Genomic DNA, 18156 nt, shown 5'->3' on the forward strand with positions numbered 1-18156 from the left:
GTCCGGCCTGGCGGGAGCCGGGAGCGCGGAGCCGGGAGCCCGGAGAGGGCTGGAGATCCAGAGTTCTCTCGCAGCGAGGAAGTAGACACGCTGGAGCCGGAGCCCGGCCAAAGTGGGAGCAGCGGCGCAGGTGACGCTGGGTGAGTGGTGGGGTGGACGGGGTGCAGGAACTCCGGCCTCCCGCACATCCTCGCTCTGGAGAGAACTTTCCCCATTTTGCGAAACGGGATTGGGATGAGGAAGGGCTCCGCACTCTATGGAGCGCAGGCGAAACCTAAATAGCAAAGGGACAGGGAAACTCACACAGGCGCACCAACATTCACTCTTGCATAGATCCATGCACTCGCCGAGGACGCGAACACACGTGCGCTCAGGAAAGGACCAGCAGAGCGAGATCCCGTAGCAGTCCCAGAGACAGTGCCACCGGCCCGCGCGACCCCCGTAGAGGTGGACACTGAGTTTTTCTGCCCGAGGCTGAGGGAAAGGGGCCGCCCCGAAATTGTCGGCGGGGGCGGGCGGGGTTTGTCGCATCAGGCGGTTCCAGCTTCCCGGCCGCTAGCCAGCAGGTGAAGACCAAGGCGTAAACAGGCGCTGAGCACGTGACTGCTTCGCAGACTGGTGGGCAGTGCTCCCCCAACCCTGTCTAGGCAGGGATGCCCCTCTCATCCACCTCTCCCCCACTCCTGGCTTGTGTGTTTCGCCGTGTACAGGGCTTTATTCCGTACTTCACCTGGAATGGTGATAAACCCACTCACCCAGAATGGGAGCTTAACGCCCCCGGGGGCTTGGATGGTACAGGAGGCTGGGAGACTGTTGGATGGGGTGGGCTTACTTGGACTCCTTGCCTTCCTCTTCACTAACACATTCTCGGAACCCGCATCCTTGAAAGGTATCCGAGAGAGGGCCTTGATGGCCCTGGACAGCTGCCCCGGTCTCATGGCCTCATACACCCAGCTCCGGGAGCAGCTGACCATAGGTTCTCTTCCTCCCACCACCAAGACCTGCAGGACTGGGCACAAAAAGCCCACCCATGCAAGAGGAACTGTCTCCTCTCGCCCCTCACCCCTCGCCATGGAGAATGCATAAGAGTAAAGATAGCCTTAAACCTTGATGGGAGTTTGCCTTCACTAGGAGGAAGGAGGACCAGATCCCCTTCTCAGAAAATGAAGGAGGGGGCTGCTGCCATAGGCCTCTCTCCCTTGCCGGCCCCCACCCTTCATCCCCCACCCCTCACCCCGCCACACGCTGAGCCCAGCTGCTGCCTGAGATTCTGGGCAGGCGGCCAGAAAGGGGAGGAGGCTCTCCGTGCCCCAGGAGGCAGGGATCAGGGCAAGGCCAGAGGCGGGGGTCTCTGCTGGGGGAGAGGGGTTCAGTCTCTCCTTAAGAAGCTGAGGGACTGGAGTGAGCCTGAGGGTGGCTGGGCTGTGTTTCCCTTTCCAGGGAAAAAGAAAGAAAAACAACCCTTTCCATGGGAGCTAAAAATAGAGCTGAGAGCCGGCCAGGCTGTGGCCTGGCGGAGGGGGGTGGGGGGGGGATGCTTCTTCCTGGGGCTGAGCCCAGCTCTGGCAGGCCTTGGCCCTGGGGGGCGGGGGGGGGCAGCGGGGAAGGGAGGGTGGCCTTGCCAAAGGATGTGAATGTCAGCTGACCTGACCAGGTCACAGAGACCCCCTCAGGGAAAGTGGGTAGTTTGCGAATATGATGTAAGAAGTTGTCTGAGTGGCTGAATACCGCCGGCTCTGCATAAGAGGGTTGGTTGGGAGACTAAGTATATTTTAAGACTGTGGCTGGATGCAGGGGACGGTTGTGGAGGGTGCACGACAGGCATGAAGCACCAAGTCTTCTGTGAGTTGGCCCGAAGGATTATGGAATGAAGGAATATGGAACCACGTGATGGATGAGCCAGTGATTGTGGCTGCCTGAGACAGAATGTGGGAAAGGTCGTGTGGGTGTTAAGACTGTTGTTTTCGAAAGGGTAAAAATATTTGTGACCCTGAGAAAGACTTTGGGATGTCTGCTGTGGAGCCAGTGTAGGTTTGAACCATTCATTCTTGCAATTATTGGGGGCCAGGCCCCTCCCCTTTGAGCAGCGCGACCTCATAGCAAATGACCCCAAGTTAGGCTGGAGAGCCTGGAGCCACGCCAGGGACAAGCCTAGGCTCGCGGCCTGAGGGCGCTGCGCTGGGAAGGGAGTGGGATTGGTGGGGGGCTTTGGGCGGGGGAGGGGGGGCGGTGGCTGATAAGTTGCTGGAAGGAGCCGCCAGGTGGCGCCGCTTCTGCAAATCCTAGTGTGTGACCTCCAAGCCTTCTGGGGGTGGGACAGACAGCGACCGAGCCAGTCCCTCAACTTGTGCCCGGGAGCCGGCAACCGGAGAGGGACGGCTGACCCTCGGCCTCCTCTTGGACCGGGAAGCTGGAGACTGGGGAGGGAAGCTTCGTCTAGAGAAGGGGAGGGGGAGGGGCGGGCGCCGCGCCTTGGCTCTTTGTGCTGGAACAATGACCAGCTGCCGCCGGCCCTCGGGCCCCGGCAGGGATAGACGATGACCCGCTCGACGAATCTCGAGCCGACCGAGTCACCCAACACAAACGCAGTTGTGGGGCCACTCTGGGAGGGATCCTGGGCGCCACCGTGCAGCCCCTGCGTGCGCCCTGGCGAGCACGCGTGACGTGGGGTGCTTGCGCGTCTCCGCGCTCGGGGCGGGGACGCCCCTCGGACCCCTCCCCCGCTCCGCGCGCACCGCCCACTCGGGCCGGGCGGGGGCTGGACGGGGCCGGGGGCGCCGGCTAGGCGGAGGCGGGGCCGGGCCGGGCAGCTCCGAGTGGCCGCGCGCGGGCTGGAGCGGGCGGCGCGCCTGTGGAGTGCTGGGGCGGCCCGGGGCTGAGCATGGAGCAGCGCGGCGGAGGTGAGGGGGCCAGGGCTCAGGGTGCCCCAACTTCTAAGCGATGCGGTCTGGTGGGGAGGTGGCATTCCACAGACGGCCCCAGTTCGTGGAAGGAGCGGACAGTTGTGGGTGGGCCGGGATGGGGGGGGGGACTCCCGGCTTTCAGGCTCGGAAGGGGAACTCGTGATCCCAGACCGGATCCCGCTTGACTGGTCTCTGGAGTTTGTGTGTGTGTGTTGGGGGGACTTTCCCCAACTCTCCAACCCCCAACCCTGAGGTCAGAGAGTTGGGACCTGGGCCAGACTCGTCTCAGGCCTTGGCGCCGCCCCAGGCTTCAGGACCCCCAGCCCACTGCGGGGTTGGGGGGGTTGCAGGGGTCTGTGTACCAGAGTCATAGGTCAGGGAGTGCTGGGAGAACCAGGGGTTCATTTTTCCCACAACCACAAACGCATTTCTCAAAATGGAGCCGCTTGCCCCTCCTTCTCTCTTGGGCCTCAAGAGCGGGAGCCAGGCTGGCTAGGCCTGGCTTTCCAGACTCCTGGCCCTCAGAGCCCAGCTTTACATCCCTCTGGCTTTAGGGGCCCTTGCCTGCGTGGCTTCGACGACCCTAACTCATGGGTCTGCCTCTAGCTCCCCGTGCCTGAGCCTCTTGGCCTCTTTGTCTCTTGACTTCTGGTCTCTGTCTCTACTGCGGCCCTTGCCCTTGCTTCTGGGTCTCACTCTCTGTGTACCCCGGAGTGGGGAACTATAAACAGGGGTGCCAGCGCATTCCCACTCTTCGCTCCACAGTGTGGACCCACTCTATCCCCGAACTGAACCTTGTGGGGGCAATCTCAGCTCCTAGCCCTACAGAGAGATGTATGATTGCTCCTGGATCCAGTTCACTTACCACCTTAGCTCCCAGCAACTCCTTCCTTAGGCTGGACTTCTGTGATTCCTGGTGTCTTAAAACTTGGGGACACTTAATGGGGAGCAGTACCGAAAAACCAGATAGGGCAATGGGGTCAGAACTGTGGGTTCACCTTTCCTCTCACCTTTAAGTTTGGGGGAGAGGGGAAGGTCTTAAAAAGGGGGAAACTGGCTTCTATCCACCCATGTGGTCTTGAATGTCACCCAGGTCCCAACCTCCCTCCAGGAATGCTCACTCATACAGATTATGCCAATGTGCTTTTCACACACCTGGCAGAAATGAAGTTGTTCTATAGGGACACTCGTCTCTCAATCTTTGGGAGACAATGTAACGCAAAGGCTTGAGGATTTCCCTAGGAATTCCATACTGAGAGAAGAAAATGGCTATTGAGGCTGGGTGACTTCATCTGACTTGGGACATAGACTCCACTTTTGGTGATATTCACACAAAAACTCACATATATGTGAACAAACTGGTCTATCTATCCAAACTTTTTTTTTGGTCATATCGTCACATTCAGACCCCACAGATTCATTTGTTACACATACATTAATAACTTTTGTGTACTTTCTAAGTAATAAAACTCAGTTTTGTAAGACATAAGAAGTCATACATATATCTGGCTGTGGTTTTACAAAGTTTAGAATCCCAGGATTCTGAAAGCTGAGGCAGGAGGATTCATGAGTTTGAGGCCTGCCTGTGCTACATAACACAACTGTTTTAGTCGGGTCCCCCACATCACACACACATGTATGTACTGACAGCCATCTAAACACACATTCACTCTCTGCATATTTCCATGCATGCTGTTCATTTTTATGTTTCTGTACATGTGCTCACACCCACAAGTAAGTGCACACACTCTTACGGAATTCTCTGTCCCCTCTTGGCCCCTGCTCCACATGATGACTTCAGCAGATGCTTAAGTCTTGGTCATCAGCAGCCTTGGGACTGGGAGGGAGTTCCGGGTGGAGGCCTGCTGTCCCTTCCAGGAAGGGGCAAGCCTGGGGGAAGTGGAACCATCTTACTGAGATCCTCCCAGGGGTGGTAATGGGCTTCTGCTCAAATCCCATAGGGGTGCTCTGAAGATCAACTAAAGCGGGAAGGTTTGTAAAGGTGGACACTTGGACAGGCCCTATATAGGCTCCCTTAGTCCTAACTGAGTGGATGGCAGAAGCTAGGAGTTGTCATGGAAACAAGTGTAACCAGCATCAACCTCTGGGAGGTAGGAGACCCCAGAGGGCACCTGTGGGTTCCTAAGGCCTCTAAGATTTCCTGTTTGGCCAGCTCCACCCTTGCCGCCTCTGTGTCTGGGAGAAACTGAGGCCCAGCAGTGGGCGGCTGGACACTGCCTGGCTTTGGCTCTTTGTTCCTTAATCACCACCTGGCTGGTGACTGCATCCCTGACGTGTCCTCTGCCCAAACAGCCTAGGAATGAGGCCAGCTGTCCCAGGAGAGTAGGGACCTGTACTAGGAGCTAGTAGTTAGGATCTCTGTCCAATCCGTGGCTTGACCTTCATAGGGGAGGCAGATTTGGGCTTAAGACTGGGTCTTTCCTGGCAGAGAACCTGTATAACCTCCTAGGTCTCCCATTCCTTCATCGACTCTGGTTGAATTATTCCTTAGCCTTGTCCAGACTAGAGTTAGGAAGTGTTACTGTGTTGGGAGTGCTCTGCTGGAGGAGGGGGCCAGGAGAAGGCCTGTAGGGGGAGAGTACTCAGGGGCAGGGACTCTGACACCCGTGCCCTGCTCGCAGGTTGCCCTGGAGGCCCCTGGCCAGGCCTGAGCCTCTGCCACCATGGCCATTGTGCACACTCTGCCAGTGCCACTGGAGCCCGCACGTGAGACAGCCACTGCCCCACAAGCTCCAGCAATGGGGAGCGTGAGCAGTCTTATCTCAGGCCGGCCCTGTCCCGGGGGATCTGCTCCTCCACGCCACCATGGTGTCCCTGGGCCCACCTTCTTCCGCCAGCAGGATGGGCTGCTACGGGGTGGCTACGAGGCTCAGGAACCACTCTGCCCAGCTGCGCCACCCAGGAAGGCTGTCCAAGGCACCAGCTTTACCTATATCAATGAGGACTTCCGGACAGAGTCACCTCCCAGCCCAAGCAGTGATGTTGAAGATCCCCGAGAGCAGCGGGCAAACAATGCCCACCTCCGTGGGCCCCCACCAAAGCTCATCCCAGTCTCTGGAAAGCTGGAGAAGGTAAGGGCCAGTCCTCTTGGGAGGATCTGGGTGGAGTCAGGAGCCCCTTAGGGAAGCTAGAATTTGCATATATAGAGCAAAGAATGTGGGCTGTCTCAGCTCTCCTGGCTCAGGAACTATCACCCTGGCCGAGTCCCATTTGTGTGTATACTTACTGTTATAGGCTAATTTTTGTAGGTTCCTGTTAGAATTAGTACTTAGCATAGTACCCAGCACCTTCAAGCCAACGATATTAGTAGTGTTGATTATTTCTCTACATAGCCCTGGCTATGCTGGAACTTACTATGTAGACCAGGCTGGCCTCCAGAGATCTGCCTGCTTCTGCCTCCTGAGTCCCTGGATTAAAGGCGTGCACCACATCCAGCCTAGTTGCTTCAGCTGTTGCTACACAGATGGGAGTGTGTCGAGTGTCTTTGGGCAAAGCCTTTAACTTTATCTCTGTTTCCTCAATATTTTGCTTGCATGGCTATTGTAATGATTAAAAAAGAGCACTTTGAATTACTTAACATAAGTGGACATTTAGGAGGCCTGTTGTTAGTGGGAACAATTGTTTTTACTTTATAGGGGTTGAGGGCCCTGTGTGGGAAGGGTGGAAAATCGGACAGGGTTTTGAAAGATCAAGGTTTGGGGCTTAAAGAGATGAGGAGATGGCCCAGTGGGTGACGTGCCTGCTGTACTAGCATAAGGACCTAAGTTCAAAGCCCCAGCACCCACGCAAAGAGCTGGACATTACGGCTCAGGACAGTGAGGCAGAGACTCGCAGACCCTGGGACTTGCTGGTCAGTCAGTCTAGCTGAATTGGTGAGCTCCAGGGTCAGTCAGAGACTTATCAAAAATTGGGGAAAGCAACCAAGGCAGGCTCCTGACTTTCACATCTGGCCTCCACACACGGGCACCCGGTGTGTGCACACACACGTAGATTAGCGTTTTGAAAGACCAAGCAAGCAAGCTGGGCTTGGTATCTCACACCGGTAATCCCACTCTTTAACAGGCAGAAGCCTTGCTTGTATTCAGAGCTAGACCTGTGAATACATAGTGAGTTCCAGGCCAGTAGAGTAAAACCCTGCCTCAAACCACTAACAAAAATAAAAAAATTAAAAAAAAAGGGCTGGAGAGATGGCTCAGCGGTTAAGAGCCATTGCCTACTCTTCCAGAGGTCCTGAGTTCAATTCCCAGCAACCACAAGGTGGCTCACAGCCATCTATAATGAGATCTGGTGTCCTCTTCTAGCATGCAGGCAGGACACTATACATAAATAAATCTTTAAAAAAAAGAAAAAGAAAGTGATCGTGTAGATTAGCCTCACGTGTCACGTGGTCCCTCGTTTCAGAACATGGAGAAAATCCTGATCCGGCCAACAGCCTTCAAGCCAGTGCTACCCAAACCTCGGGGGGCACCATCCCTTCCTGGCTTCCTGGGTCCTCGAGCTGCTGGGCTGTCTGGGAGTCAGGGCAGCCTGACACAGCTGTTTGGGGGGCCAGCCTCCTCCTCCTCTTCCTCTTCCTCCTCTGCTGCTGACAAGCCCTTGGCACTGAGTGGCTGGGCTAGTGGCTGCCCATCCGGGACACCGCCAGACTCTGGTCGCAATTCTTTATCCAGCTTGCCCACCTACAGCACTGGAGGTGCTGAGCCGACCACCAACTCCCCAGGTGGGCACCTGCCCTCCCACGGCCCCAGCCGAGGGTCACTGCCTGGTCCAGCCCGAGGGGTCCCTACTGGGCCCTCCCACTCGGACAGTGGACGATCCTCCTCCAGCAAAAGTACGGGTTCCTTGGGGGGCCGTGTAGCTGGGGGTGTCTTGGGCAGTGGTGCCCGGGCTTCCCCTGGCAGCAGTTCCGGTGGAGACCGCTCTCCGCCCCCTCCGCCCCCTCCGCCCCCTTCGGATGAGGCCTTGCTACACTGTGTCCTGGAAGGGAAGCTTCGAGACCGAGAGGCAGAGCTGCAGCAGCTGCGGGACGGTATGGAGGAGAGTGAGGCTACCGTGTGTCAGGTGCGGCCCAAGGCAGTCCTGGGTGGTGTGGTGGAGTATCCAGAGGCCGAGGGACCCACTCTTGAAGCATTGCTGTTGGGGAGGGAGAGGATGGAGACCTTCTGTGACACCCCCAAGGTTTTTAGCTTAACCTCCGAAGGAGTAAGGAGACAGGGTTTGTGAATTGGATCCAGCACTGGCTCGGAGCGTCTGTTGAAGCTTGAGCAAGTTTCTTAACCTCACCAAACCCCAGTTTCCCCGTCTAAATGGGGATAGTTCTGACTCCCTAGGGGGATTATTAGGAAGGGTTGTATTAGTGCTTGCTTTTACTGATGTCATAATACGCTGGATTTGTGTGCTCTTCCCTCCTTCAGCCCAGGCAGGGAGTCACCCAAGCACGAGAGGCTAGAGCTCAGGATCCGAAGCACCTGATGGTTTCTCGCCTGCCTTCTTTTCTCTAGGCGTTTGGAGCGCGGCAGAGACACTGGTCACGGGAGCGGGAGGACTGTGCAGCCCAGGCGCAGCAGGCCACACAGCGTGTCCAGCGGGCCCAACAGCTGCTGCAGCTGCAGGTGTTCCAGCTGCAGCAAGAGAAGCGCCAGTTGCAGGATGACTTCGCACAGCTGCTGCAGGAGCGAGAGCAGCTGGAGCGCCGCTGCGCTACCTTTGAGCGGGAGCAGCGGGAACTCGGGCCGCGGCTGGAGGAGACCAAATGGGAGGTACGCAAGATTCGGTGCTGGGCAGGTTGGAGGGGCCACACTCCTCATCCTTCTGGGTTGGGATTTTCTTGTGCCTCCATGTTGGACCTCACGGGTCTGGTCTGGTGCCCACAGAGCTAGTGGCATCATTGCCTTCTCTATTAGGCTGGTACTGTCAATACCTCCATGAATGAGGAAACCCGAGTCAGAAAGGGCTGGAGCCTAGAGTTAAACTAGCAGGAACTGGGACAAGATACAAACCCAGGCAGCTGGTTTTTAATGCCTGTTCTTACCCAAGGTGCCTTTCTTCCCCTCTCCACTCCTGCAGTACCCGCCATCCTCTCCCGGCCTAGGCAGTGCCTAGGTGTCAGGGTACCAGCATCGAAGAGAGAGGATCTGGGTTTCTTCTCTCCTTTCGCCTCTTACTAGAGTATAACTATGAGTGTGTCGCTAGGCTCGCATCCTGCTGGGCCTCTGTGGAAAGCAGGGAGATAGCATCTCCTCTCCTTGAATGCCCAGCGTGGTACCCAGGGCTCAATATCCAGAGAGGCCTTACCGTCCTTCCTCGCTACTCTCTACCCACAGGTGTGCCAGAAATCCGGTGAGATCTCCCTGCTGAAGCAGCAACTGAAAGAATCTCAGGCGGAGCTGGTACAGAAGGGCAGCGAGCTGGTGGCGCTGCGCGTGGCCCTTCGAGAGGCCCGGGCTGCCTTGCGGGTCAGTGAGGGTCGGGCCAGGGGCCTGCAGGAGGCAGCCCGAGCTCGGGAACTCGAGCTAGAGGCTTGCTCCCAGGAGCTACAGCGGTACCGCCAGGAGGCTGAGCGGCTCCGGGAGAAGGCTGGGCACTTGGATGCTGAGGCAGCGGGACTCCGGGAACCCCCTGTGCCCCCCGTGCCCCCGGCCACCACTGACCCTTTCCTCCTGGCAGAGAGTGATGAGGTTAAGGTGCAGAGGGCAGCAGCTGGGGCAGGGGGGAGCCTGCGGGCTCAGGTGGAGCGGCTGCGCCAAGAGCTACAGCGGGAACAGCGGCGAGGAGACGAGCAGCGCGACAGCTTTGAGGGCGAGCGGCTGGCCTGGCAGGCGGAGAAGGAGCAGGTGATCCGCTACCAGAAGCAGCTGCAGCACAACTACATCCAGATGTACCGGCGCAACCGGCAGCTGGAGCAGGAACTGCAGCAGCTCAGCCTGGAGCTGGAGGCCCGTGAGCTTGCTGACTTGGGCCTGGCTGAGCCAGCCCCCTGCATCTGTCTGGAGGAGATCACTGCCACTGAAATTTAGAGCTTTGCAAGGGGCGAGCCACAGGACCACCTGGGTCCCCGGATCCACTGAGCACTCCAGGTCCCAGAGCCAAAGGGCCTCTGCCAAGCGTTCGGGTGGCCTTGTGACTTGAGTTCCGTTTCGCTGTCACCCAGAGGCTCCTACCCACGCCACCATTTCACTCCCCGGCTGTCAGCGCCACTGCCAGCCTTGTTTGCCCACAGATGTTCGCGGGGCTACCCCATCTCCACATTCTACCTGCCTGAAGCCAGAGAGAGCCAGATGGCACCAGCTGCTCCAGATGTGCCTGCCTCCAACATGCCCACGAGGAGGGGCGGGGCTAGGACTGGGGTCTGATCCCCGTGTCCAGCTCTGCAAGCCCCTTCTGGGCTGAGGGGGCTGAAGTCAGACCAAAGGAAGAACCCAGCAATGTCTTGTTTATTTGTGTTTGTGACCAAGCAGCCCCTCCTGTTACCAGGTTTATGGCCTCGTTTTCACTTGTATATTTTTCACATGTAAATTTCTTGTACAAACCCAAAGAAAACATTTTAAAAAAAATTGTTTTTTTAAAAAAGTATGCTGGATAAAGAACCACAGGGAACTTGTTTGACATCTGTCCGGGAACATCTGTCCCCTCTGCTTGCTGGCTCCTCCTTGACCTTATGAAGTTCTTGCAGGGAGGAAGGGTGATAGGGTTAACCCAGGGGAGTCAGAGGTCCTCGTGGATCACAACGTGAGTCTTAACCAGGTTTGAGGAGTTAGAAAAGCTTTCCATCCTGTTCTTTGCACTGAATGCTGCTTGAGACTGGGGAATGGATGCAGTGACCTCCTTGAGAACCCTCAGAGTATGGGAAGCCAGAGGCATCATCAGCCTCCCAACTTCTGACTTGAGGTTCTCTGTCCCCTCACTGTGAAGTGGTCCAGGACCAGGGAATGCAAATGACACACAGTTGCCCACTGGAACCTTGTCCTTGGACATCTGCCTCCAAAGGCCAGAGCCTTTCTGATAGCCGCAGTGGATCAGAGCCACCGTGTGCTCCCAGCAGGCGGGCGGACAGATAGGACAAAGGGGCCTGGGTATTGCAGGAAACCTGGAGGCAGCAGTAATTCTCAGGGTCAGTGGGAAGGGTCATGGGAACCCTTAAGAGGGGAGAGTTTGGAGGTGCTGTGAGGAGCCTGAAGGGCTGGGCTGGGAGTCCGCTGTAGTTTGCCCAGCCTCAGGGGGTGGCAGCTGGGCTGGGGTATTGTCGAGGGGTTTGTGGGCAGAGGAATTGTCAGCGGGAAGGCTCTGGTCCTTGAAGGCTAATGAAGCAGAGGATAAGGGCAGCAGGCCAGGCCCAGGGACCCTGACCACAAGCTCCATAGGCTCCCGAGCCTTGTTTCTGTACGCTCTGCGGATGGTGTCCACAGCTCGTTGGTGGGTCACCTGCTCCAGACTCTCTCCGTCCACTGCCACCAGCTCGAAGCCAGCCTAGCGTGGAGATAGAAGAGTCAGCCTCCCACCATCCCCTCCTACCCACCACCCAACCTGAAGGCAGTGGCCTTTCACCTCTGCCAGCTAGGACACTCCTCTCCCATCTGGGTGCTGGGATGGACAATAGAACTTTTGTGCTTGGAGCCGTTGGGGGCAGGGTGGGGCACAGACAATGGCCCTTTGTCCCTTGGGACTTGAGGTGGAACAGGATGGGCCATTCTCAGGCCCAGGCTAGCGTGAGGGGACAGATTCTTCTCTAGGCCTGGCCTGACCCCTCTGCCCCCAAGCCAACTCCTACGACCTGGTCTGAACATGCCTGGCTGGAAGACAAGAACAACCCTGTACCCTTCCTTCAGTCTGGGCCTAGCGAGGCTTGGCGCTGCACCCACCTGCAGTGCCCCGCAGAGGAACGCAGCACCTCCTGGGAAGATCTTCTCTATCTTCACCATGGGCTGCACCTTGGACTCGATACCCCCAGAGATGCTGATGCCTGGGGAGGGTGCAGAGCACAGAGTGGCAGCCTTACCCCAAACTTTGAGCTCCCAGGAAGAGCAGGGAATCCCATCCTCCAAATCAGCCTTGACTTCTTCCCGCCTCTGGGCTCTGTCTCAAGTCTCAACCTCAGAACCTAGATTCCCAGCTACATACCTTAGTGCTCAGATTTCTTTCCTGGTCCCCCAACTTCCTTCATACCCACCCTGCTTACCCGGTGCCACCCTGACTCACCCAAAGACTGCTTCATCTTAGATAGCGTGACTATCCTCAGCTCTCCAGTGGAGGCTTTCCTGGTCTTCTCCTCGGCCATCCCATTAACTCCATTCTCCAAGGGCCCTTGCCTGGCTTCCACTTTGGCCTCCTGCCCGCCCAGAGGTCGTGGAAGCGAGGGCCTTGCCTTCCGAGGCCTGTGGTATCGCCCGTTGGCTGTGGTGGCAGTGGTGATGGGGGCTGGGGATGGGGAGCTCCTGCGCCCAGGGGACTTGCCTCGACCCCGGCTGCGGCTGCGACTGCGGCTTTGGGCTGGGGTCTGGCTCTGGTTCTGCTGAACCTCCTCTTTGCTTGGGGGTTCTGTCAGTAACCAGTTAGGCCTGGGAGGCCGGGGAGCCACAGGAGGCGGCTGGGGAGGGGGTGTACATGCACTGCGGCCAGGAGAGAAGGCATCGACTGGTACATCTTGTAGAGGGGGGATTCCTTTATGGTGGTGGCGAGGGGCAGAGGCACTGAGAGAGACCTTAAGGCCCCCCAGCCTCTCCTGGACCTCGCCATGGTCGTCCTCTGAGCAGTCATTCACTGGCAGCAAGTAGAAGCCTCCACGGCTGTCTGGGGAACAGAGTCAAGGTTAACTTGCTCTTCTTAACTATCAGTTCCAAGATACCTTCCCAGACCCTGGTCCTCCTTTCTGCAGTCTGTAGGGTTCCCGGGTGTGTGTAAACAAGGCCTGGATTTGCTAAGGTCCATTGTAAAGTGTCCATGATAAGCGACACTACTCTCTGGGGGCAGGTGGACAGATGCGACCTATTGCTAATAGTGTCCTAGCACGTTGTGTCATAATACACTTTAGCATAGCCAAGAAACCCGATTTAAAAGTGTGTGATCTTCAAGTGCTCTCAACGCTGATGAGGATGGCCTGGAGAAAGCCCTTTCCCTCCTACTGCGGTGATACTGCTCGGGGGCAAGGATGGAAGGCCTGCTCTCCCTGTTCCAATGTCCCCAGGGTTGTCCCATTTCCCCAGGTTATGGGACTCTGACTGACCAGGCACAGGGGTGATGAGGTGACGCTTGGGTGGCGTGTCTTGCCTGGTTGGTCTCAAAGCAGAAGGCCGAACTGGTCAGAGGGGACAACAGGTCAGAGGCCGGGCACTCCTGCCAGGCTCCGAGATGGCCATGCCAATGGGCTCAGCAGCATCAAGCGCCCCTCCCCCCAGCCCCGACTGGAGCTCAGAAGTCGGAAGTCCTGCCCCAGCTGCTGACCTGCCCTGCTCTTGAGAGCCTCAAAAGCCTCCAACTCCACGGGCATCACCATGCTATCAAAGCGGCCGAGGTCTGTGGGGGCCACCACACTCCTGAAGAAGGCAGGGATGTGGGGTAAGCAGGGCTCGGTTCTGGAGGTGTGGGCATGGAGGAGCTTCAACCATGGGACTTCTTGCCCCTTCCCTTCCCTCAAGCCCCACCCAACCTGATGTCCCTCAGCAGCAGCAGCTTCTCCGGTCTGTCCAGGATGGCCAGCAGGGGGCGCACCAGGTCCTCCACACCACCTTCATGGACATACTGTGTATAGAAAGAAACACCACGGCTTAGCAGCAGCAACTACTGAGCTGAATGCAGTGAAACAGGGTGCACGGGGACGCTGGGGTCCATCTAGCCATCCTCACTCTAAAATAGGTTCACCCTGTCCAAGGTTCGTAAGATGTTAAGTCAGTGACTGTGAATTCCTGTGACGATCAGCAGCAGATCTGCAACAAATACCAACAGCAATCATGGCGTCTGGACAGGCAACTTTCTAAACCTTTTACATACAGTCTCTTATTTAGTGCCCACTCTGAGATGATTGCTGTTTTACTGAGGGAGGAACTGAGACTTGGGAGAATTTGCTCAGAGCCGTGCAGATAAGGAAATAGGACGAAAGGCTGGAACCCAAGACATCCAGCTCTTGCTTGCTCTGGCGCGGGGAAATAATGTGTAGTGAATAGATTTTCCCTCTACCCTCTCACCCGGGCAGAAGAAACGGGAACCCAACACTAGGCTGTGGTTTTGGCTGTCCACCCTTTGTTCGGAGCTGGAATGGTGATCTTGGGGAGCGGGTGGCTCCACAGACAGCCTCTCTAGTCAATAACCTTCTGCCTGGCACCGCCTGGATGCCACCAGCCCGGATGCCACACCCCATGGATTCTAGAAAACTGAATAGTGGGAGCCAAGTCACTTGGGCAGCACACTGCCCCCTGGTGGTGAAAGGGAGACCCAAGGATAGTTACCTCGTATGGGCATAGACGCAGAAATAGCAGGCGCTGTGGTCATCTGAGTGAATCATCAATGAATATTTAGGGATAAATAAAAAAGTGTGTGTGTGTCTACACACACGGTTACAGGGACTCAACAATACGCTGCCATGTGCGTGCCTGTCCCTCAAGGCCACAAGCACGAATTCAGCGTCTACTGTTAGACCCCGGGTGGCAAAGGAAGCACAAGGATAAGACCCTTTCCCAGAGCCTCCGGGACTCAAGTGGCAACAAGGACAGATAAGCCTCATTCAGCAGTAGCTGTAAGCCACTGCCGTGGGGCAATGAGAGCTTCAGAGAAGGGTGAAGGGTCAGAGTGAGCCTCGGAAGCAGTGACTCTTCCAGACTAGATGCCCCGAGCAACATGGAAGTTGGAGAGGAGAGTGTGCTAAGGATGCAGAACACCGAGTAAGCAGAGGTTGGCTGTGGTGTCAAGGGCCCACGAAGACCTTCCTATAGGGCTGCCCGGGCTGAGCTCTATGTCAGGAGCACTCCTAAACTATGCAGCTTATAATTTATATCAGCTGTGTGGTGACCCAGGAACGCTGGGGGTAAGGGTTGGGGTGACACCCTGTGGAAGTCCTAGAAGGTGGGAGAAAGTAATTTGTACTCAATTCTGCCTCATAAGGGAACTGTAAAGCAGTAGGAAAGGTAGCTTGTAATTCCAGGCCTGGTGAATGCGGAAGAATGGCTCAGACAGGTTCGGGGCTGCACACGGTAGTCACCGGGGAATGTTGCCTATCTATCTCTCAGCCCTGGGCTCCATTTCAGAAGGTTTAGGGTGGGGGCATTACTGTGGGTGTGGATCGTATGTAGAGCCTACAGGGTAAAGGGTGTCATGGTGAAATGAAGTCCTGGTTTGAAGAGGGCTGGAGGAATGGAGGAATAAGGAAAAGTGCTGACCAAAGATACAGACGCAGGGCCCCTCCTAGTGGTCAGAGTTTAGCATTGCAAGCTCTCACGAAGCCCACTTAATGTACGGAACTGAGAGTGGATTTTAGCCCAGAGCCCTTGACAGGAACCTCCATCAGCATTTCTGTTGTAAACCAGGCCTTAGTAATGTGTGAGCAACCCTACCTTAGGCTTCGAGCGAAACTACGTGGGAACATACATAATACGTGTTAGGCAAAAACAAATGCCTGCAGGCAGGCCAACACACACTAGCTACCCCATAGCCATGTCAATGTATACATCACAATACACATACAGCCCCGAAATAGCTGAGAGAAAGGAAACAAGAGTGTAGGTCTTGGAGGAAGGTTGTGGCAGAAGGCCAACCTACTGGCTGCCCCAGGCATAGAAGGGGAGATGGGGGACAAGACTGGGGGTGAGAGAGGACACGGCCAGTTGCCTGCAGTCCCTCCTACTATCTTCCCCTGACATCACCTGTCCTCCTCATCACCTCAGAGATGTCACCTCCTCTGAGAGGCCTTCCCAGATCTCCTGGGTTGCCCGTGGCTGTCCTTCACAGTGCTCTGCATGTCTGGTCACTACGGGGATTTAGATTCTAATTAATGTCTGTCTTTCCTTCCTGTCTGGGAGCTCCCAGCAACAAGGCCAGGTGCTGGTCAGTGGACAGTGGCCTGGAATGAGGGCCTGAGTTCTGGGCAGAGAGTTACCCGGGAGCAGTGGCGAGTGACCGCTAGAACTTCATCGTCTGTCAGCAGTCGCCGGGCCAGGTCCTGAATGAGGGGCCGTCGACTTTCCCAGGCCTGCACCTGCTCGTCCACATTGGGCAGCTGGCCAGAGGGGCTTCCAGACCTGGCAGAGAGCAGGGCCCGGCCCCTCTCCCGATCTATAGGGTAGGAGTACGAGGGTGTGATCAAGGTGACAGAGCTGTTAGGGTAAGGCAGAGTTTCTCTTGGCAGGGGTGAGGCACCCTGGACAGAATTCCCCTGTGCCCTGCTCCCCAACATGGCCTTTCCTATCAAACCGCCATCAGTAAAGAGCAAACTCCAGGGTCTCCTTCACTCTCATCCCCAACTGTCCCGCCCCTGAAGTACAGACAGGCTCCCTCACCCCCAAATCCTTCTGAAGGGTCCCATCTCTGCCCCCTATCTTTTCTAGTAAGCCAACCAAGTCCTCTGTCTGACTCCACAGGCTCGGCTCTAAATGAGCTTAGGTCAAAGCCAACAAGCTGGTCCTAGCTTGCATCCCCACCTGCTGCTTTACCACGGGGACCTCGGGATATTGGATTTACCACGTCTCAGTCTCCAGGTGACAAACTTCTGCACAGGTCCCACGCTCCCTGCTATAAAGAAGAAGAAGATTCAGTTCAATTGGAATAAGTTTCCATTGGAAGTCGTCAGGGTGGGGACAAGTGCTTTTGTGGGCCTTGCAGGTCATGACCAGTTAGGGACTTCATTCATAGACCATGGGGGTGGGGCTTAGCGAAGGTTGTGGAGCAGAGGAGGAGGCGGAGTGAACACTATGTGTGGTGAGTTGTGTGGAAATGAATGAAGACCCCCAAGGACAGAACTTGGTGGTACCTACCTTCCAGAGAAGACAGAGGGAGAAGGAGGAGCCTTGTTAACAGAGAGAGGATGGGCCAGAAAGGTGGGCAGAGAACCACGAGGAAACAACAACCTGGGAACTGTGAGAAGGCAGTGGTGAGGAAAGGGGCTGGCTCAGCCTTGGCTTGGACTGTCACCTGAGGCCTCTGGACACTCCGTTCTAAGGTGGAGAAGCAGCGTCCACCTTCTCATCCTCTGCTTGCTTCTAACTACCCAATGTTCACCCCTGCTTCTGGAAGCAACACCCTGCTCATCTCCTGGGTAAACCCCTCCGATCTCAGCCCGTGCATTCTGGCTAGGCACATGGCCCAGGCTGAGCAGCAAAATCACATGTCTGCCAGGTCCAGGAGCTCCTGTCCTGTTTTTCTGCTTACATCACAGTGGTTTTCTCAGCATGACAGATGACATCAGGAGGCAGTGAAAACCCTGACTGACCCCGTTAGCTGGAACTGTTGAAAAATCTTTCTGTAGGCCAGGTATGGTGGCACATGTCTTTAATCCCAGTACTTGGGAGCCAGAGACAGGTGGGTCTCTGTGAGTTTGAGGCCAGCCTGGTCTACAGAGCGAGTTTCAGGACAGGTTCCAAAGGTACAGAGAAACCTTCTCTTGAAAAATTAAAAAAATGAAAAACAAAACAAAACAAAAAAAAACACCCCATAAGCCCAAACAACAAAATTCCCGGCCCCCAGGGTTGCTAAGGGACAGTGGCCATCTTACCCTCAAGTTGGCAAAGCCTCCTAAGGTGGAGGCACATGCCTGAGGGAGATTGCTGGTATTGTTCCTTCAGATGGGCTAAAGTCAGTAGCAGAGCCTAGAGGCACTCTTTAAAGCTGGCAGGACTTGAGTTTCTGTCCCAAGCAATTGTGAGTTTTATTTCATCCATACCAGGGGCAATTGTGAGTTTTATTTCATTCATACTGGGTCTGGTCTGTGAGCCTCAACAGGGTTGACTGGCTTCTTGTGAGGGTCCTTAAACAAACCCTACCTGTGGCTGGGGCTGGAACCCAATGGCAAATTGCTTGCCTAGCATGCCTGGGGCCCAAAGGTTCAATCATCACAACTAACGGGGTGGGGACAGTGTCTCAGCCTGAGTCCCTTCCATCTGAGCCCTGATTGAGATCTGGCTTTCCTCAGGGATAGTTCTAGAACTGGTTTGGGCCTGTGGAGCTCTGGAAGGAGGGTGCAAAGCCAGGGGTGCCTTCCGTTGCCAACACCACGAAAAGCACAAGGCTCTGTACTGAGCTCAGTCACTTCCTG

General features: G+C 56.2%; 2 protein-coding genes across 9 annotated transcripts in view; one reads left to right on the forward strand and one right to left on the reverse strand.

Moving 5' to 3' along the window:
* On the forward strand, positions 1 to 10529 carry Lzts2 (leucine zipper tumor suppressor 2). Of its 5 annotated transcripts, none has more exons than XM_075974193.1 (6): positions 1 to 140; positions 4865 to 5014; positions 5546 to 5995; positions 7326 to 7985; positions 8426 to 8683; positions 9248 to 10529. In XM_075974193.1, the coding sequence occupies exons 3-6, from the start codon at positions 5588 to 5590 to the stop codon at positions 9938 to 9940; spliced, it is 2019 nt and encodes a 672-aa protein (XP_075830308.1). In that variant the 5' UTR covers positions 1 to 140; positions 4865 to 5014; positions 5546 to 5587; the 3' UTR covers positions 9941 to 10529. The 5 variants fall into 5 exon arrangements, with proteins under 5 accessions (XP_075830308.1, XP_075830309.1, XP_075830306.1 ...); XM_075974192.1 differs by lacking the exon at positions 1 to 140 and adding an exon at positions 2788 to 2900; XM_075974194.1 differs by lacking the exon at positions 4865 to 5014 and having other exon boundaries at positions 5 to 130.
* The window catches only part of Pdzd7 (PDZ domain containing 7), a 19278-nt gene continuing 11461 nt past the window's right edge, over positions 10340 to 18156 (reverse strand). For 2 of the 4 annotated variants that reach the window (XM_075974195.1, XM_075974198.1), the window contains exons 10-18: positions 16880 to 16979; positions 16587 to 16637; positions 16006 to 16181; positions 13567 to 13658; positions 13362 to 13453; positions 13144 to 13215; positions 12120 to 12710; positions 11783 to 11883; positions 10340 to 11390 (exon numbers count right to left, since the gene is read on the reverse strand). In XM_075974195.1, the coding sequence (XP_075830310.1) occupies position 16181; positions 16587 to 16637; positions 16880 to 16979 (152 nt within the window). In that variant the 3' untranslated portion in view covers positions 10340 to 11390; positions 11783 to 11883; positions 12120 to 12710; ... (2 more) ...; positions 13567 to 13658; positions 16006 to 16180. Of the gene's footprint in view, positions 11391 to 11782; positions 11884 to 12119; positions 12711 to 13143; positions 13216 to 13361; positions 13454 to 13566; positions 13659 to 16005; positions 16182 to 16586; positions 16638 to 16879; positions 16980 to 18156 lie in introns of those variants that run through there. The other 2 variants (XM_075974196.1, XM_075974197.1) reach the window with 2 other exon arrangements.

The sequence above is a fragment of the Microtus pennsylvanicus genome, chromosome 5 (genome assembly GCF_037038515.1).
Source record: "Microtus pennsylvanicus isolate mMicPen1 chromosome 5, mMicPen1.hap1, whole genome shotgun sequence".
Lineage (NCBI taxonomy): Eukaryota > Metazoa > Chordata > Mammalia > Rodentia > Cricetidae > Microtus > Microtus pennsylvanicus.